This window comes from Cheilinus undulatus, linkage group 3, assembly GCF_018320785.1.
Source record: "Cheilinus undulatus linkage group 3, ASM1832078v1, whole genome shotgun sequence".
NCBI classification, from domain to species: domain Eukaryota; kingdom Metazoa; phylum Chordata; class Actinopteri; order Labriformes; family Labridae; genus Cheilinus; species Cheilinus undulatus.
In genome coordinates, this window is record NC_054867.1 from 23,866,826 (window position 1) to 23,885,411 (window position 18,586).

Here is an 18,586-nt window from a genome sequence, read left to right on the forward strand (position 1 = left end):
CACTGGAGTGTGGTGCATTTAACATGACGCCATCTACGGCATGTGTCAAGTGATATATATTAATTAAGAAAGGCTATATTTAACTTAAAATGACATGAACATGCATCCTTCTGCAAAAGCCCACTCTTAAGTACCATTTTATTACTTTTGTGTGTGTGGCATTTTTGGGTAAGTTGGATGTTTAGTATTAGATAATTTCACTCAAAGGGCCTCAGCAGGAGACTGGAGATGTTTAATGCCATGTTGTAAAAAAAAAAAATCCTCAAAAGATTATAAGCATTAAAACAGGCCGCAAGCAGGAATGGAGTAAACAAAAGTAAACAAGCACAGATTACTGATTCAGCAACTGAGGTTATATTTTTTTAAATAAAAGCAATAAAAAGTGCTGAAATTTACATACATTCTCCACAGTAATATTATATTTGTTCTCACACCCAACACAAGCTTCTATCACAATTTTCTCTGTTTTTGTCGCTCTGTTTACCTCACTTTGACTTAAAAAGAGTTGTACAGCCAAATGTTGTAACAATAGAGGAGAAGAGAGAGGAGGGCACTATCCCCCTGAGAGCCACAATGAAGTCCTGCACACATAAAAGAGTGAAAGAGTGCTGTGAAAGAGAGGAAAAAGCGGGAGAATGAGGCGTGTGGAGGGAGAGACAGACAAAGAAGGAATGTATGAGGGTAAGGCAGTGGAAGATTTACAGAAAACAGTCAAATCAAAGAAAAAAGAAGAAAAAGATTGTAAAGGACGAGTTATAGAATGAGTCAAGAAGTTTGTCGTCGCTGAGCAGATATCTTTATGATGAAAATGACCACAATCACAGTCATAGCAGCCAAAGAATTCAAATGAAATAGTTTTAATCACAACTATCATATGCACCCAGATGTCTCTTAAATGTGTATAATGACATTCAACTTTGCCTAAAAACCATCCCATCTTATTCCTTTCTAAATGCTACTTCAGTTATTTAATGGCCTATTAATAAAGCATGTATACCATCTATAATTCAATAACTGCTCCTGTACTGCTAAATTTGCATAAAGCAGGGGCAGTTTTAAAAACAAAGGGGGGAAATTTTGAAAACCGGTCTTGGCATTTTTTTTTTTTTTTTTTTTTTTTTTGATGGTGCTGCTCTTTCCCATCTTTTTCTATCTGCAGGCTTTTTTAAGGAATGCTTTGTATAAAAATGAAGATGAGATCAAATTAAAGCTGCTGTGAGGAACTTTTGGTTCTGGCTGATTTTGGTGCCCCCCTGTAGACCAAGCAGTATTTTATCTATTTGCTAATTCCTTCCTTCATATGTATAAGTTGAATTATCTGGAAAAAATTTCATCTTGCTTCATTTTAAAAATGACTAAATCAAATTCCTGCATTTAAATAATGAAACAGGAATAAACATACTGTATGCAGATAACTGCATTTGCGTTTGCAAGTCATAAAGAGGCATTTATTTTAATTTCAGTCTGTTTTTATAGCCAGCCTAAAACTCCCCACAGGAACTTTAAAAAATACCTATAAAGCAAAGATAGGTCATATAGGTCTTGAATAATATCACACAAAATGTCCACTAAATAGCTTAATTCTGCTCAAGTCATGGTAGAGCAATCATCCACATTTTAAATCAGTAAAGCAAAGTATATTTCTCTCTCTTCATCTACAGTTTTATCCTCTTTTATACTTTGTGACTGGCACCTATAGCTGCTCTCCGCCTTGCTCATCTGCCCGCTCTTTGTCTTCCTCCATCTCTTACCCTCACATTAAATCAAACAGTGTGTGTCAAAATGCCATCTGTTGACTCTGGCTGGATCTGGCAGAAGTCAGAGGAGGATAAGGGGCTGCAGCTGGCATCATACACTGTCAAATCACCCAAAATCTTTTGTTACACACTGAACTCAGGTTCTAAGATAAATGGAGTTTACAGTACAGAAGAGGATTCAGACCATGGAGGCCCATGGAGGGAATCCTGGTCAATTGAAAAGTTAATCTATGATAACCATATTTTAGTTTTAACCTGAACAATCACCACTCTTATCAAATCAACAAAAATGAATTTTATTTATTAATGCTATGGTATAATATAGCCTTTGTCATGATGTTAACCTCTTTTCTTACAACTGAATTACCTTTTTATTGGTAACTTTAACCATGTGGAAGGACACACTGAACTTAACCATGTGGACAGTAATGTCAGACTTCATAACTAAGCCATGATGCGCACAAACTTCAGGATACAAAAAAGTACAAGGAAAAATAATGAAATAATTTTAAAGGTGTAAAAAAGGGTTAAGCTAGGCAAAAATTGGTGAAAATGGTGAAAAGCAGTTAAAATGGGAAAAAAATGATTAAAAATGGGCCAAAAATTGTAAAAAGTAGCAAAAATTGGTTGAAAGTGGCAACAATTGGTTAAAAGGGGCAAAACAGTTTAAGAAATGCAAAAGATGGGCAGAAAAATATTGAAGAGCAGTTAAAAAGTGGCCAAAATTGGTTGAAAGTGGCTAAAATATTTGAAAGTGGCATAAATGGTTTAAAAGTGGAAATAATATGGCAAAAATGGATGTAAGAAGTGTCACAAATAGGTAATGTGAACCTCCAGGATAATAAAACAAAGACAGAATCATACCAGAGATAAAAATAAGCAGCTTTGATGCGTCACATTTCAGGGAGACAAAATACACACTATTCTTGACAAGACATGAAACTCACAAGCCTGAATGAGGTCGCACAAGGCTACTCACTCCAGAAAAATTAGGACAAAGTACAAGTTGGGGCGAGTTCGCCCACACATGCATTAACAGACTAGGTAACACACAAGCGCACTAGAGCAAGAAACAACATTTTCTAATAGCAAAGGTTATCTGCATTTTATGATGCTAAAAACACACAAGCACACACCAACACACACATTAGAAGTAGTCAGGATCATTCTACACACAGACACATAAAGCGTCTAAACCACAGGTGTCAAACTCGAGGCCCGGGGGCCATATCTGTACATCATATTTATGTTCTAACTGGCCCACCAGTATGAGGTCTGCAGATTTCCTCTAGTGTAAGTTGTTTAGCTATAAAAATCTGAAAAAGTCAGAAAAGTAAAAAACAATTTCATAAAAAGTCAAGAATCTGGGGGAAAAAATTAATTTGTGTTTTATTTCATATTTCAATTTTGCATCTCAAGATGAAGACTCAAACTTATGATTTTGACTTTTCTTTTCATACTTTGACCTTTTCAACTCATGATTTGGACTTTATATATTACATTTTTATTTTTTAGATCCCAATTTTAAATTTTAAGTCATATTTTGACCTTTTCAACTCATAGTTTGGCTTTCTAATCTCATATTTTGATATTTTAAATTCATAATTTTTACTTTTTATATCATATGTTGCCCTTTTACACTCCAAATGTTTTCTTTTTATATCACATTTTGACTTTTAAACTCATGATTTCTATTTTTTCCTCATATTTGACATTTTGAATTCATAATTTTTACTTTTTATATCATATTTTGACCTTTTGCACTCCAAATTTGGAATTTAAATGCTATTTTTAATTGTTTTAGTCACTATTTTGAATTCTAGCTCATGTTTTGACATTTGTAACTCCTAATTTTTGGCTTTTTAATCTCATATTTTGAACTTTCAGACTTAAAATTTAAGATTTTAAGTCATGTTGACCTTTAAACTCATGATTTCAAATTTTATCTAATATTTTGACCTTTCAAACTTATGATTTCAACTTTCTCTACATATTTTTTCTCTTTTAAAACATTATTTTTTAAATTTTTAATATCGTGTTCTGATATTTTGAACTAATAAGTTGGAATTTTTATCTCAGATTTAAGCTTTTAAACTTATTATTTTTACTTTTTGAATTTCCAAATGATTTATCATCTGTGCTGTTTTTTTCATATTTTATTACTGGTGAAAATGAGGTTATGGTTAAATGTTGACCCTGTTAGGCCCTCAGGTTAGTCCTAAATCCAGAATCTGGCCCCTGCTGTGATTGAGTTTGACACCCCTGGACTAAACCAGTTACTGATTCTTGCAGCAGAAGCTGGCATGTTGCAACCATAAAGCAGCTCCACACAGGTGCAGCTTTATGGGTGGGCCTTAAGGGCCTGGGCCCACCCTAAAGGTTTATGAGATAGTAGTCTTTCCTTGGTTAAACTTTTATATCAAATTAACTCTTTGAATGCCATTTAAAACATTTCCCCTTTAAAACATGAAAACAGTGACTAACACTGCACCTGCTGGGAGTCACTTGTGATTTTTATAACTGGATTAATGTTTCTTTACGACATGACGAAAAAACAACTGAAAAAAGGAGAGAAATAAGTTTGTGCTGCATGTTTCTGTCTGATTGTCTTTAAACTGTTTCTGATCTAACCGTGATATGCGCCAGTCTTTCCCATTGAATTGCTCTCTCTTTCCATGATCAATAAACAGACAATAATTCAACTTAATCATCAAGAAAATAGACTTTTCTTCTAGAAGTTAAAGAATAGTCCTCCGAGGATTGATTTATGCACGCTTTACTAGAAGCAATTAATAAATAACTGTGACTCATCAATTGTTACGAAAACAAAAAGCTGTCTCTATCATGGGCTAAATATTTCAAACATCTAGAGCATCTTCTTTAAAAATATAAAGCTTCAATTTTACTGTCCAGGCCAAAAAATTGATACACGAGAAACACAATCACTCAAACTTAAACACAACACTAAAATACCTAAATTCAAAAGTACATAAAAACTGAATGCAAAACCATCACTAAAGACATCGTTTGGGAAAATAAAGAGCCTCTTAGTTGATCCTTTTTTAAATTTAGTTTTGTAATGGTTTGAGTGATGAAAGAATTTTTCATCCTGCTGGATTTGGTCTTTGGTAATCTAAATCTCCTGCCAGACGGTAGGAGGTCAAATTCAGAATGAAGAGAATGATCAGGACACTGTATGATGTACTGAGCCTTACACTTTACCCTCTTGTAAAAAGTTAAAGACAGATAAGGTAATTTAATACCAGTCATTTTACTGCCAGCCTTAACAATGTGATCTTTTTGTCTCCTAATGAGAGGCTACGAAACCAGGAGACAACGGCAAAAGTTAGGGCTGATTCCACCATGGAGTGATAAAAATTTTGTTGAGCTTCTGGGGGAAGTTCTGTTGCTGCTGGGATTTTTTGGAAACAACATCAGTGTTTTCATTAAAGAAAGCCTATTGCCAATAACAACACCAAGGTACTTGTAGCTGCAAGTTCATATTGCACAAGAACATATTTGCCTATAACAGTCTCCCCATCTTCAGTATGACCATGGCCCACCAAAAAACTATTGTACATTCATAACATGGGACTCAAATATTTACCTTTTATTTTACATATTTTTGTTTCAGAAAATGAATTTTAATGCAAAACCTTTGCTTTCAGAAACATCAGCATTACTCTGAAAGTGTGGCTCACATAGTAGAATTAATGGGCCACTGCAATTTATTTTGTTTTAATCAGGCATCTGCAAAATCACATTTCAACTCAAATGTACTTTGTGGCCCAGCAAAATATTCCCAAGAACTTTTCATGTCTCCCAGGGCACTGATTAATTCTTAACATCGAGAAGAGTGTGGGGTAGAGCGTTAACCAGTGTGTCAGCAGTTAATCCAACGCAAAATAAACGGTGACACCGGTTGTATACATCAGACAAAATTAATGACATAAAGGTGACGCGTTAAAATTTCTGGCTGTGTTTTGATACTTCTCAGACATTAATTTTTTTTTATTTTTATGGTTATTGTACATGACCTCTCTCAGCCCACCCACAGTTCCTCTAGGGCCCACTGTTGGGCCCCAGCCCACACTTTGGGAAGCACTTGTCTATAAGAAGGTTGAACTGTTTAAACTTTTGATATTAATAGGCCCTGTCAAAAGTTTATATCCTGGTGTTTTGACTCCATACACATCAGGCTCTCAATCTGTTTTACAACACATACACTTGCAGGTTCATGATTTACAAGATTGTTTTAGATGTGCATTTTCAAACTTGGTATTTGATGTAAACACTGAAGCTTTCAGACCACTCGTGTGCTCAGATGAGTGGTTGGTAACAATCCAGAGATTTTATCTACCAATAAGCGCAGGGAAAAGAAAAACAAGCACACAACTGTCACTGAAAAAGCAAGAACAGCATGTGCTTTATTTAATCAAATGTAGGATAAAAAAAGGCTCTGTGTTTGAGACATTGTGATCCTGATTTGCAGCAGAGCTCAAAGAACTCCAGCACTGAAAAACCCAATCCTCTTATAAGAAATCTGACATTTCTGCCAGTGCAGGCCAGGTAAACAACATCTTAAAATGCTGTTTTTGTTGAGCTGTTCGTCTTGTGAAGTTATTACATAATGAAGCAGACAAATCACCTTTAAGAGCCTTAGAAACTCTAGCAAAGTTTATTTTAAATATTTGAGTGTATTATTTAGGATGTGGATACTTTAATGTTTAGATAAATGAAAAATATAAACTCACCTGCATCAGAGTCTGGATGAGGTCAGGCAAAGGCAAAGAGAGAAAGAAAAAGACAGAGAGGGAAAAAAGCGTAAATACAAATTAAAGCTGATTACATTTCACCATAAAGCCAAATATGTTAATGTAAGACATTTCAGTAAACAGCTTTATGTTGTTAGAGGGTTCCTCTTGTTTTGAAGCAGCAGCTCCTTAGGCAGCAAGTGTGTTCATATCGTTGTGTAGCAAACAAAACAACATTCAGCAAGTATTTACAAGCCTTTGTCAGGCTTTCAGATTAAAGATTTGGAGGCTGTAATGCCACAGGGTCAGACACAAAGCCCCGAGCTGTGTCTAGCAGGTTTCTGGCTCTGTGCAACTCAGTCAATCAGAGGGATTGGCCAAGTTTGGCAGTATAAGTTGTTGGCACCCCTGCAGGTAACAGATGGATGCGTTTTGTGCATCTGTGCAGGAACACGACTGCGGGGCAGGGTGAGGGTTTGAAAGAATTGTTTTTGTTCAGTCGAGTGACCCAACCATTAAATATATCACACTATCTTTGCGTGAGAATTTTATTCTGATGAGACAACAACACAATGCAAATAATCTTGTTCTGATCAATGATCAGATTCATTCTGATTCACACAAGCACTGGGTGAGAGAGTTTTCTGATTTTATGCCCCAAAACTTTGCAGCCCATTGCCTCAGGTTGTTAAAATGTCAAATTCTCTATGTGTTTTTCAAAATAAACTGAAAATATAATATTTGTCTGATTTTTTACAGTTTTTTTTTTTTTACATTAGGCCTCAAAAATGTGTATTAACATGTTCCTTAATATTTTCATTTTTTTCTTTTAATTTTTTTAAAATTCAAATTTTCTTTTTAAATGAGGGTACTTACATTTATTTTAGTTTTATGGTACATTATGACCTTCTTCCTCGTTTCTCTGTTGTTGTGTAACTTTAAACTAATCTTAATAGCATTTAGTACGCATCGGCATTAATTTATTCATCTATATGGGGGTTTCTAGCTATGTGCTCCCTGGAAAGTCGAAGCATGCTCTTTGACTAACCCAGAGCATCTTTTGAGCAGAGCTATAATGTATGACGAGATTGTTCCTGACCGAAATAAATTTAAAGCTGAGTTCAGCTGAGTTTTAAGGCTTTTTCTTCTCAAGTTTTTTAGTTTTAAGCTAACAAATGGACTCTGTGAATCAAGGAAGAGGCATAGACAGAAGCTTGAAGATATATAACAGACAACACCAAAATAACACAGCGCTGCCTTTCTCCAAACAAACTTGATGGTCTATCAAGATATTATTCAGTTGAAATACCAGAAAGACAGACCCATAAATTACCTTTCCTAAAACATGTCATTGTTACAGCTTAAATGAAGCCTTAATCAGGAGGATGCGTCATGCAACGTGAGACTAAATAATCTTTGATTTACTTCTGTGAAGAGAAAAAATCTAGTTCAGCCACTTCTTAGGAAACTTATCTGTATTCAAAGGTTGATCAGATTAATGTGTGACACTTTATCACGGCCACAGCTAACAGCTGCAAATACTGCATTCAATTCTGACAGTTACATCTTAACTCTGGGCATGCTTGATTTTGTAAATGGCTAATTTTCCTTATACTTGCTGCATGTAGATGACAGTGGAAAAAGAGAGACAGTAGGAGAGATGTAAGGGCAGTGAATGGGGGATGTGAAGGCTTGTGTTGTTATCTCACTCTCTGCTGGATGAGAGCGTGTTTGTGCTCCAGCTCCCTCTTCTCCATGGCCGAGTCGATCACCAGCTGATCCAGCTGCAAAGAGAAAATAATAGCAGAGCTAGTAAGACGGATAAACTAAACTGAGCGCAACAAAGGCAATGCAAAGAGAGGAAATGATGCACATGCAGCTAGCCAAAGATATGGGCCATGTTCATAGGCATTTTTGTCAGATGTGAAAACAGGGATGGGACTTTTTGACAGAACAAACATTGGTATAGAGTATTTTATTTTTATTAATGGAAAGCTGTGATGTATGCTGTTACTTTCTTCAAGTATCCTTGATTACTAAGCATATTTTAACCCTGTATGGGGCACTCATTGAAACACTTGAAAATTTTAAAATTTAAGCTTGTGACACCCCTTCACTGTCTCATGATCCCCCTGTGGTCCCGACCCCCACTTTGGGAACCACTGCAGGGTTAACCTAAATTGGACTGATTTTACTTACTTTAATATGCCAAAGGTGAGGCATATCTAAATTGGCCTTGTCATTCTCCTATTCTTGTGGGCTCAGTTAAAAAGTCTGGACCAGCCTGACCTTGAAAACAAATTCAGTTAAGTCTAACTCTCTGTTACAACTGACTCCTGAAATCTTCAGTCTCATTGAATTATTATGTTGTTCATCAAACTTTCTCTATCTTTGGTTAATGTTTTTGCCCCATCATCTTGGTCCAAGCAACAAAAAATAAACTTAAACTGGGGCATTTTTTAGGCTTGGATGTTTTAAAAAAGATTAAAGATGATTCCACCAGTGCATCACTCTTTAACGCTGCTATATTATTGTTTACTGCAGTGCCTGCCTATTCATGATGAGTCTATTTTGCTATTATATTTAAAGCTGATATGCTGCTGCCTTTGCCTGTACTCCCTTGTAAAATATCATTGGGAATATTCCTGGGGAAATAAGGGTTAAATAAAAGACAAATGGGGTTTAAAAATACCCTACAGTCAAAGACAAGACTTTAGAACCTGGTTACAATAACACACAGGAAAAAAACAGTGTGGTTATTCAGGGTGTGTATTTATGTGTGGTTCATTGAATAATGCAAAGCAGAAGTAGCAGAACAAAATCGCCATTGTGCTTGAGAGCATGTGCCCAGACAGGACAGCATCTGTCTTACCTGTGCAGCCAGCTTTTTCATGTAGGGGTCAATCTCATCCAGGATGTTGTAGCCTTGTTGAAACAGAGTGTACTGAGCACGCATAAAGGACAGCATCTACAGAAGACCGAAAACAATGGTTGTAATAAATAAAATGAAACTATTACATTATCAAGTCTGATTATTAACTAAAGGAGACATTTTGGGGGTTCTTACTGCATCCAGGATTTCAAACTTCTTCTTGGCTTGAAGCACATTAATCTGCAGAGAAGAAAAAGGAGGATATTTTGAGGTGCAAGCTTTAAGACATCGAGTTATGGTTTAATGTCCTCGTTATCTCAGAAACTGTTGAGCATAAGCGCCATCTAATGGACGACGCTGGTATAATAACATTCAGTTGGTATGTGTGTTTCACCTGCAGTACGTAGTCCAGGGCCAGGTGTCTGAAGGCTTTGCGACTGAGGATGAGGGCCTGCGTGGCCTCTTCAGCTTCATGCACTTTGTTCCTGGGAGCCTGAGCGTTCTTCACTTGAGCCAGCTCCATGTCCTCACGCACCCGGTCAAACTGCTTCTTAGTGTCCTTGAATTTACGCACATCCCTATAGAAAATGTTCAGTCATGTCAGCAGTCTGTGCCATGATTTATGTTTTTAATGGGCACAAAGTGCTGCAATTATGTAAAGTTAGACAGATTAACTACACATCGTTAAACATTGCATGCAACAGATGAGGTGGACATTTGCATTTTTTATCCTACAGTCTTGAATGCAACCAATAAATATGTCAATCACTATTTATAACTTGGCCATGAGACACTCACTCTTTAATGAAGGTGTGAAGCTGCTGCTTGATGGACCTCTGGGCCTGGTCGAACAGAATCTGTGCAGACAGGAGAGAACAGAGGTGGAAGACATGAGTTTAATTTTCACCACACGAACTACAGTGTATCTCTGTAGTTGCAGCATCTCACCACAAGATGGCAACATGAGCCCTTCTACAACATTACAGTGAGGCTTATTCCACCGGCAGAGGAGGATAGAGGAAAGTGATGAGGACACACACGTGCAATCACTCAGCTGCTGCCTCAACAGATTTTTAGCCTTACAGGATCCTCGTTTTCTCTTCCTGTTCAGAGTAAGATTCCCACCCTTCTTTCAGCTCTCCTACACTTCCTTCTCTTAGGCTTTTCCCTATCTTGATTAAATTTGTGCTAAATTCTTAATAAATTCTCACAAAAATGGCTGCTGTTGAGGGAATCTTCTGCTTCAGTACAAAAATTTCCCACCATTTGTTGTACTGATTCATCCTCTTGAAGGGAAAATGAGTAAAGCTTTGGAATGAATTCCAGACACACGAGTTCAAAAGACACACTACTACATAAACACTCGGGAGATTAGGCTCTGACTGTTTACACACACAAACATTGTATACAACTGCCACTGCTGGCAGCCTGTGGATTAAACTTTCTATAGAAATCCGTGGTTAATAAATGCACACATTGAGGATTACAGGCTTAGGCAGTGGGTGTGTCTTATGTGACTTTGTGCCTCCATCTATTTGACCTATAGAGCTGTTTGACTTCACAGACTAGTCTCTGGTATCTTTGTTTTAGACATGGTTCATACTACACAGTAAAGTCAACATCAGACTCTTAACTCTTTTATTCATGGCTGCACCACTTACATCCCTTTGTTAGAAGATTATTAAATGCCTATAGAAAGTAGTGGATGTTTTACCCTTTTAATGAGTTTATAAATCAGCAATGATCAATATAATTTGGCTTTTTTTAAAAAAAAAAAAAAAAAAAAAAAACTCTTTAAAGGTGAAAACAGATTTCTACAAAGTAGTGTCAATTAAACAAAAAATATGCAATGTAAAGTAAGTGACTGCATGATTACCCCCCCCCCCCCCTTTAAAGTGACTTAATTCAACAGAGGTCCAGCCAGTTGGTGCTAGTCTCCTTTCACTTAGTGAAATGGAGATCACCAGAGCGTAGTGAATGTGTCTCAAGTGATTGTAGTACAAAGACACCTGCATCTGGAGGGCCCAGTCACTGGTTAATCAGTATTCCTGGCTACCATTACACTATGAAGACGAAAGAACACTCAAAGTAACTCAGAGAAAGGGTTATTGAAAAGTATAAGTCAGCAGATGGATACAAAAAAGTACAAGGCAGTGAACATCCCTGAAATTCAGTTGAATCCATTATCAAGAAATGGAAGCAGTATGGCACATGTATAAATCTACCAATATCAAGCCATCCTCACAAACTGCACAAACTGAGTGACCATGCAAGAAGGAGACTAGTGAGAGAGGCCACCAAGACACCTATGACTACTCTGAAGGAATTACAAGCTTCAGAAGCTGAGATGGGAGAGACTCTGCATACAACTACTGCCAGGTTCTTCACCAGCCAAAGTTTTTGGAAAAGAGAAAGCCACTGTTGAAGAAAACTCATATCAAATCTGAAATAAAGTTCACCAAAAGGCATGTGGGAGACTCCATGGTCAAGTGAAAGAAAGTTCCCTGGTCCAATGAGACCATAATGGTGCTTTTTGTCAGACATCAAACACTGCACATCACCAAAAACACACCATCCTCACTGTGAAGCGCAGTGGTGGCAGCATCATGCTGTATAATATCCCTGGATGGCTTGTTAAGGTAGAGGGTAAAATGAATGTGGCATAATACTGGAAAGGGTTCTTTTTGCAATTTTGTTGTTGGTCAAAAAAGCCCAGTTATACTGACCATGATTGATTTATAAAGTCAGTAGGAGGGTAATAGATCCAAGGGGGTGAATACCTTTTTATAGGCACTGTATTTTGCTTCAGTAGCTGGGAATCAAACCCCTGACCTTTTGGCTGAGAGATGACAGACTCACTGAGCTGCAGCCGCCCCAAAAATGTAGTCTTCTCTGGCAGCTGATAAGTTAAACATGAAAATTAATGTTTATTTATGCACAAATATAAATCAATAATGGATGTACATTAAGGTTGTCATGAAGGAATACCTGAAAGTAGCAGTTACTTTTGTCTTATTTGAGGCATAAAATACTATTATCAACGATAGTCTACAAATAGTTAATGGTCGAACTGGGTTATAAATATAAACAACTCTGCCTGTAGTGTCAAGGGACTGTTTGTGATGTGTTCTGTGCACAAAAAAAGGTTTGGTACTTCCCAGGGTAGAAAGCCAGTTTGACAGGAAAGTATTAAATCCCAGAAGAAGAAAAACTAAAACAGTTCCATCAGAAAGATTTTAAACCCACATGTAAACTAATCCAAATGTTCCACCCAAACCTGCTCTGGATTACGGTGCCCTGGGTTTGACCCAACTGGACCCACAGCATGTACTCATATCAGCACTAAGATCCTTAATTCCTGCTATTGAAAAAAGTCTAATCAGTCAACACCCCCATGTCCATTCTAAACAAAGAACGCAGAAAACTGGTCAGAAAATGAATGATCCTTAAGGAAAAAATTGCAGAAAAACCTATTTAAATTCTATTTAAATCCACAATAATATCACTCTCACTCTGTTGAGATTAGAATTGGGATTTATGCTCATTTGAAACTACGCACATTTGCTTGTTATGGGATTTACTGGTGGATTGTTTTTCTATGTGATGCCTCCTTCTGCTGGAAAGGTGCAGACACAGGCCTGCGGTGGGTAGTCGAACAAAGATAGATTTTCTTCCACTATGTCTCAGCCTCCCCTGCCTCTATCCTTTCATTCATACTGACTGCCAGACAAGCTATTAGTGTAATTCCTGGGTGTTAAAGCGGAGGAGTGGGGCGCCTGTGGTGAAGGGTATGTCAGAATAAGAAGAGGAGGATGGATGGATTGATGGAGAGGTTGTTGGCAGAGAGAAATAAACAAATACTGATAAGCATAAAAAATACACTGCAGACAGAGGCCAAACAACCACATTGTCTGGAGATGAAAAAAAGAGACAGATAAAGACAGCCATTACAGGAGAAGATAAAGGAGATGAATGATCTGGATTCATGCAGCTGATTGATCCGGTCTCCTGTGTGCAGCACTTTGATTTGATTTAAAAAGGGATTTAAAGTTAAACAGGCTTGACCTTGACAGAGTGGGTCAGGGAGGTGGGGCCACAAATGAAAAAATATGGAGAAAAGAACGAGAAGGATTAGTGAGGAATATCAGAGGATCAACTTTTGTTTTTGTTGCATTCAATGATGTGTATGTGACTTACTGCTCTATTTAACCAACAATGAGAGAAGCAGATGAGCAGCCTTCTTCTTCTTCAGTCCAGTTTATTTAAGCCGAATAGTGAGGAACTGTATTTGTTTCGCTAAATCTTTGTACTTTTCCTTTAAACTTCAGAAGAAATCCCTATATGGTAGCACACATGTGAGGCTTAGCATGACATAAGTAACTCATTTAGATAATGTGGCAGCTCAGAATGACTGGAGCACAAAAGAGGGGAAGATGTGAAGCTCAGAAAGGTCAAAGTACAATAAAGAGGTGAAAAGAGGAAGATAAGTGCAATCTTTTCAAATGGAAGGCAAAGCTGCCTGCAGAAGTGGCACACAAAGTTTAACCTTAAAAAAAAACATCATTTTTAAAGAAATTAATACAACCCTTGTAAAATGTATCCATACATTTGAATTCTTCTAATCAAAGCTTTTACTTTATTTCATGAAAAATCTGTCTGCTTGTTTTGCAGACTGGTGTAACTCTTCTCCCTCCCTTTTTCCTCCTCCCTTCTCTCCACTTAACTTTTCTGCTCACTCCCTTGTCTCCCTGTTACAAATCCTAATATCACCTCTCTTTCTGCCACTTTTAGGGATGGGACAAAATACATATGCCACTATATCCCAAACCTGAACCAATAACATTATTGATTTCCTGTTTTTAATATTTTAGTAAAACATTCTCTAGACAGTTTGACTAATCTCATGACTCCTCAGGGTGTTCATTGCATGAATAAGAGCAAAGTGAATGGAAGTAACTTACCCAAAGAAGACAACAGGATAGTGCAATACATTAATGACTGCTATATTATTGTGGGCTATGTATGGTGCATCATCGTGTATTGTAAGTTACCCTTTGATTCCCACCCCTTACACAGACAATCATGGTCAGGCAAACATAATAAACCCCCAATAGACTCTTACGCCTCCTCATGACTCTGACAAAGACTAATGAAACAGACTTGTGCATGCGGGTATAAATGCTTCCCGAAATTTTAAATGTCAGAATAATCCTATAAATGGGCTGTTGCCTTCGGGGCTTTACAAACCTGTTCCTAATTCCCAGAAAAAAAGGAATTTATTAATCATGCTTAGTCAAGAGGAGAGTGTCATCGACTATGAATAAAATCTGTGAGTGTGACTGTGTTGAATGTAGGTAAATCATTATCTGACGAACACATCTGGAGGAGCATGTGGTTTGAATCAGACACACACATGTGGAGCAGCCTGTGTGGACAGATTCACCGTCACAAAGTGAGGTCACACTTAAATTGTAGGGGTGTGTTTGTGTATTGCGCAATACTGGACCCAGGAGGGACTGAATGTCTGAAAAACGTTAACATGCCAGGAGGAACCAGGCGTGTCGGAGCAGCAGCTCCACCTCGACCTCTCGCCTGTGGCTGAAAAACCAGAGAGCGTGTGTTGAGTGTCTTACCGTGTGATAGTTGACGATCTCCTGCAGGCTTTCTCCACACTTTTCAAGGCATTCCTGTGACCAAAGACACACATTTTGATTATTAAAGCGCAGTGATTTCTCAATGAAACTTCTTAATAACAAAACAATTAACATATTAAACCATTAACAGTGATTTTTAACTAGTCAAGCCTCAGGACCCACCATAATCTCATTCATGAGAAATAGCAACACAAATGTCTGAAAATTTTCACCCACTCAAATGTATGATTTTTTGAAAAATGTAGAAGTTTAGACCTTAGATGGAGGATAACATACTTAAGCCCTAGGATGACTTACATGCATGCATTTTATTTTACTCCCTTTCCTGTGATAATGTGTACACTGTAGTCGTTTTCTATAAATTTGAAAAATTACCTTACTGTCATGGGAAAACCACCTTTGTTATGCCAAAGAAAAAGAGATAAATATATTGAACGTTTGAGAAAACAGCCCAAATTTACCTTCTAAAGTGGTGCCACAATACAAGGTAAACATACCAGTGCTCCATTTCTGACTAAAGTTAGCAAAGACCTAACAATCTAAAGGTTTTAAGTATCATCTTGCCAATGGTGCAAGGTGTTTTATGACAGATTTTACCCTTAACAGTCTGCTGGAAGATGATCAGGGATGCTCAGATTTGAAACTGTAAATATTAACATGTTAAATATTTATGATCAAAAATCCTGTTGTGTGGGGGGACAGACATGCATGCAAGTGGGGATTGTCAGAAGGAACAAAAAAAAAAAATCTATTATTCTGAGTCTCTGACTTTGCTTTGTCTGTTAAAGCACTTGAAAATATCTCTGACAGAAAAGGAAGAACAACAAGCACAGCAATGGCAATGATAGCAGAAACACAAACCAAGCATACATTTAGATGGACCTTAGAAATAAAGGACCAACTTGTTGCAACAACATGGGTGTTTATACAACACATCCTGTAAAACAGCGGTCCACAACCACCAGGCCATGGACTGATAGTGGTCTGTGGGTCAGTTGGTACCAGGCTGCATAGAAACAATAACTTATTTTATTATTTTACTTATTTTATTTCCATCCACCTGTCAATTTCTTCACACATGCCAAGATCATAGACTGTAGAAAAAATTTGACAAAGCCTGTGTGATGTCAGCCATCTGCTTACAATAGGAGGACTCAAACGGCTTTTGAAGCCAATCCACAGCGGCCTTTATATTGAAATCACGGTCACAACCGAACTTTGTATCAACCTAACAGCAGACAAGTGCCCACTCACTGAGCTTGACTTCCTGTCAGCTAGCTAGCTAGCATTCTGGTTGACAGATAGGTAGTGTCTGCCTGTCAAGTTATCTGTCAGTGAGAGAACATGAAGACATTAGCTAAAGCGACACGTTTCGTTTTTTAGTATAAAACTATTTTTTTTAGTATAAAAAACGTCTCTTTAATGTGTAGTGTACATGACTTCTGATGTTCCTACAGCCACCCTCAAGTGGCCCCTTGCTGTATTGCATTTTTTGCCCTTCTGCATTGGCTTATCTTCAGGACTGGAGGTTGCTGCTTGGCCAAGATACTTGTCTTTGTCACATGATATCCTACTGTAATAAAATGTACTAACAGAAGTACGCAAATTTGGACAAACAAGTGGTTTGACGATACACATTTTGAGTTTTGAAAGTGTGAAAGAATGAATCTGTTTGTGTACAGTGTGCTGTTGGCCAGGTCTGTTCCATTTTTTTAATCGGTTCAGTCAAGGCCACTATTGTCTTACAATTAATCAATTTATTGCAAAATGGATATACAGCTTTACTTGGCGGAGAAGGATCTGCTCAAAAGATGCTCCCTGGGTTAGTCAAGCAGCATGCTTTGACTTTCCAGAGAGAGTGCATAGCTGGAAACCCCCATATGGATGGATACATTAATGACAATGCGTACTGAATACAATACATTTATTTCTAAAGCAATTAATACATAGTAGCATGAAATTCAATATGAGCGTCTAACAAGCTTGATTTAATAAATGAGGAGGCTGGGGTGGAGGAGGTTAACCTTTTCCATCAGCATAGTGCCTTAGAATTAACGCAAGCCGGGAGTAGTGAGAAGTATGTCATATTTAAATGGGCTGCTGTGTTGAGAGACAGAGCAATGATTGGCTGTGGCAGCTGGGAGGCCATAATTGGGATTAGGTGGCCGTCAGCTGATCATGGCTGGGCATATGACTATCGTTTCCTGCATGAACTAATTCTAAGCTTCATTTCAAATATAAAAAATATAAAAAATTTTCTACTGTGTTAGCCTTAACGTGACAATGTTGAGTGAAATAAAAAACATACAGTATTCATGTGTGTCCACTCAGGGCTTTTGTATGTTATAGACTCTTGCCAGGATGCTTTTTTCCCAAGCACAAATTCCCACCCTGAAAACAGCACCATGACTTACTTTTGAGTCCTGATCCTCCAGTCGAGAATCACTGCCTTAAAGAAATCCTTTAAACTGTCTGTTCTGTGTAAATAGCATGAATTAGATCTGTACTTTGGATGACAATGCGTCATATAAATGTGATTGACTAGAAAACAATGTTTGCCTCTAAATCTTATTTCTAAAGGCACTAGAGAGACTCCTGAAGTCACAGGAAATTTATCCCAAATGTTTTTGCTTTATGAAAACCATAAAGCAGGTTTCAGATCACTCTGCTTCCAGCCATGTAAACTATCATCATAAACAAGTCCAGTCTGCATGTGGCCTCATCTGTCATGTTAAAACAGCTGGGTGACTCTGTGTCTGTACAATACTGTTTATGCTGCACTGCTGTTATTGTTCCTGTGGGGACTCACAGGAATGTCCCAGCAGAGACAGATAAATACGAGTGGTTGTTCGTTGAGACCCTCACACATTCCTCGGTGTGTATACAGATCAGATGTCAGACTTCTCACCGATATCGTCTCCTCTTTCTTGCACTGCTGGGACAGGTCTTTGATGCCGTTGACAAAGAGCTTGTTGGCGCTGACGTAGGCTCTGCCAGCCTCGATCATCCCGCTGCACAGCTTCACCAGCTACAGAGGTGGAAGTATAAAAACACTCACTTTTAGAAGCACAGCAAAAACACTGTCTATTTAAAGAGTCACATCTTTTACACAGTTGCACTTCCAGGATATTAATAGTTTCAGTGATGATGCAAACCAAACAAAGCTTAAAAGAATTATTCATCACAAGCAAAGAAAAGCAAATTTAGAATAATCCTCCTGTCTGTCTCTGTTAGTAGGACAGGGCAGACATTACTAAAGCCAGGCAGTGGCCTCAACATGAAGCAAGTGTCTATAAAGCTTTGGGATAAAAATAGAGTTCATAGGATGATAGGGCACATGGCCTTATAACCTTTTTATCTTCCATCAATTTGACTTCAGACCTTTAACTGACTTGTGCTTTGCCCCAATTCTTTTATCCTTTATTTACTCAAATCTCAGCGCTTTAATCAACAGAGACAGTATATTCAGACCTCAGTTTCATCATTATTAACTTGCTGCTAAAAATCTGAGTGAGAAATCATGGGCTGTTACACAAAATATACCTAGTA

At 37.6% G+C, this 18,586-nt stretch overlaps 1 protein-coding gene across 2 annotated transcripts in view; it reads right to left on the minus strand.

Moving 5' to 3' along the window:
• The window catches only part of LOC121507375 (arf-GAP with coiled-coil, ANK repeat and PH domain-containing protein 3-like), a 73,603-nt gene that overhangs the window by 13,190 nt on the left and 41,827 nt on the right, over positions 1-18,586 (minus strand). For both annotated transcript variants that reach the window (XM_041783675.1, XM_041783674.1), the window contains exons 3-10: positions 17,946-18,065; positions 15,017-15,070; positions 10,182-10,240; positions 9,778-9,961; positions 9,579-9,623; positions 9,384-9,479; positions 8,221-8,295; positions 6,512-6,523 (exon numbers count right to left, since the gene is read on the minus strand). In XM_041783675.1, the coding sequence (XP_041639609.1) occupies positions 6,512-6,523; positions 8,221-8,295; positions 9,384-9,479; positions 9,579-9,623; positions 9,778-9,961; positions 10,182-10,240; positions 15,017-15,070; positions 17,946-18,065 (645 nt within the window). The remainder of the gene's footprint in view (positions 1-6,511; positions 6,524-8,220; positions 8,296-9,383; positions 9,480-9,578; positions 9,624-9,777; positions 9,962-10,181; positions 10,241-15,016; positions 15,071-17,945; positions 18,066-18,586) is intronic.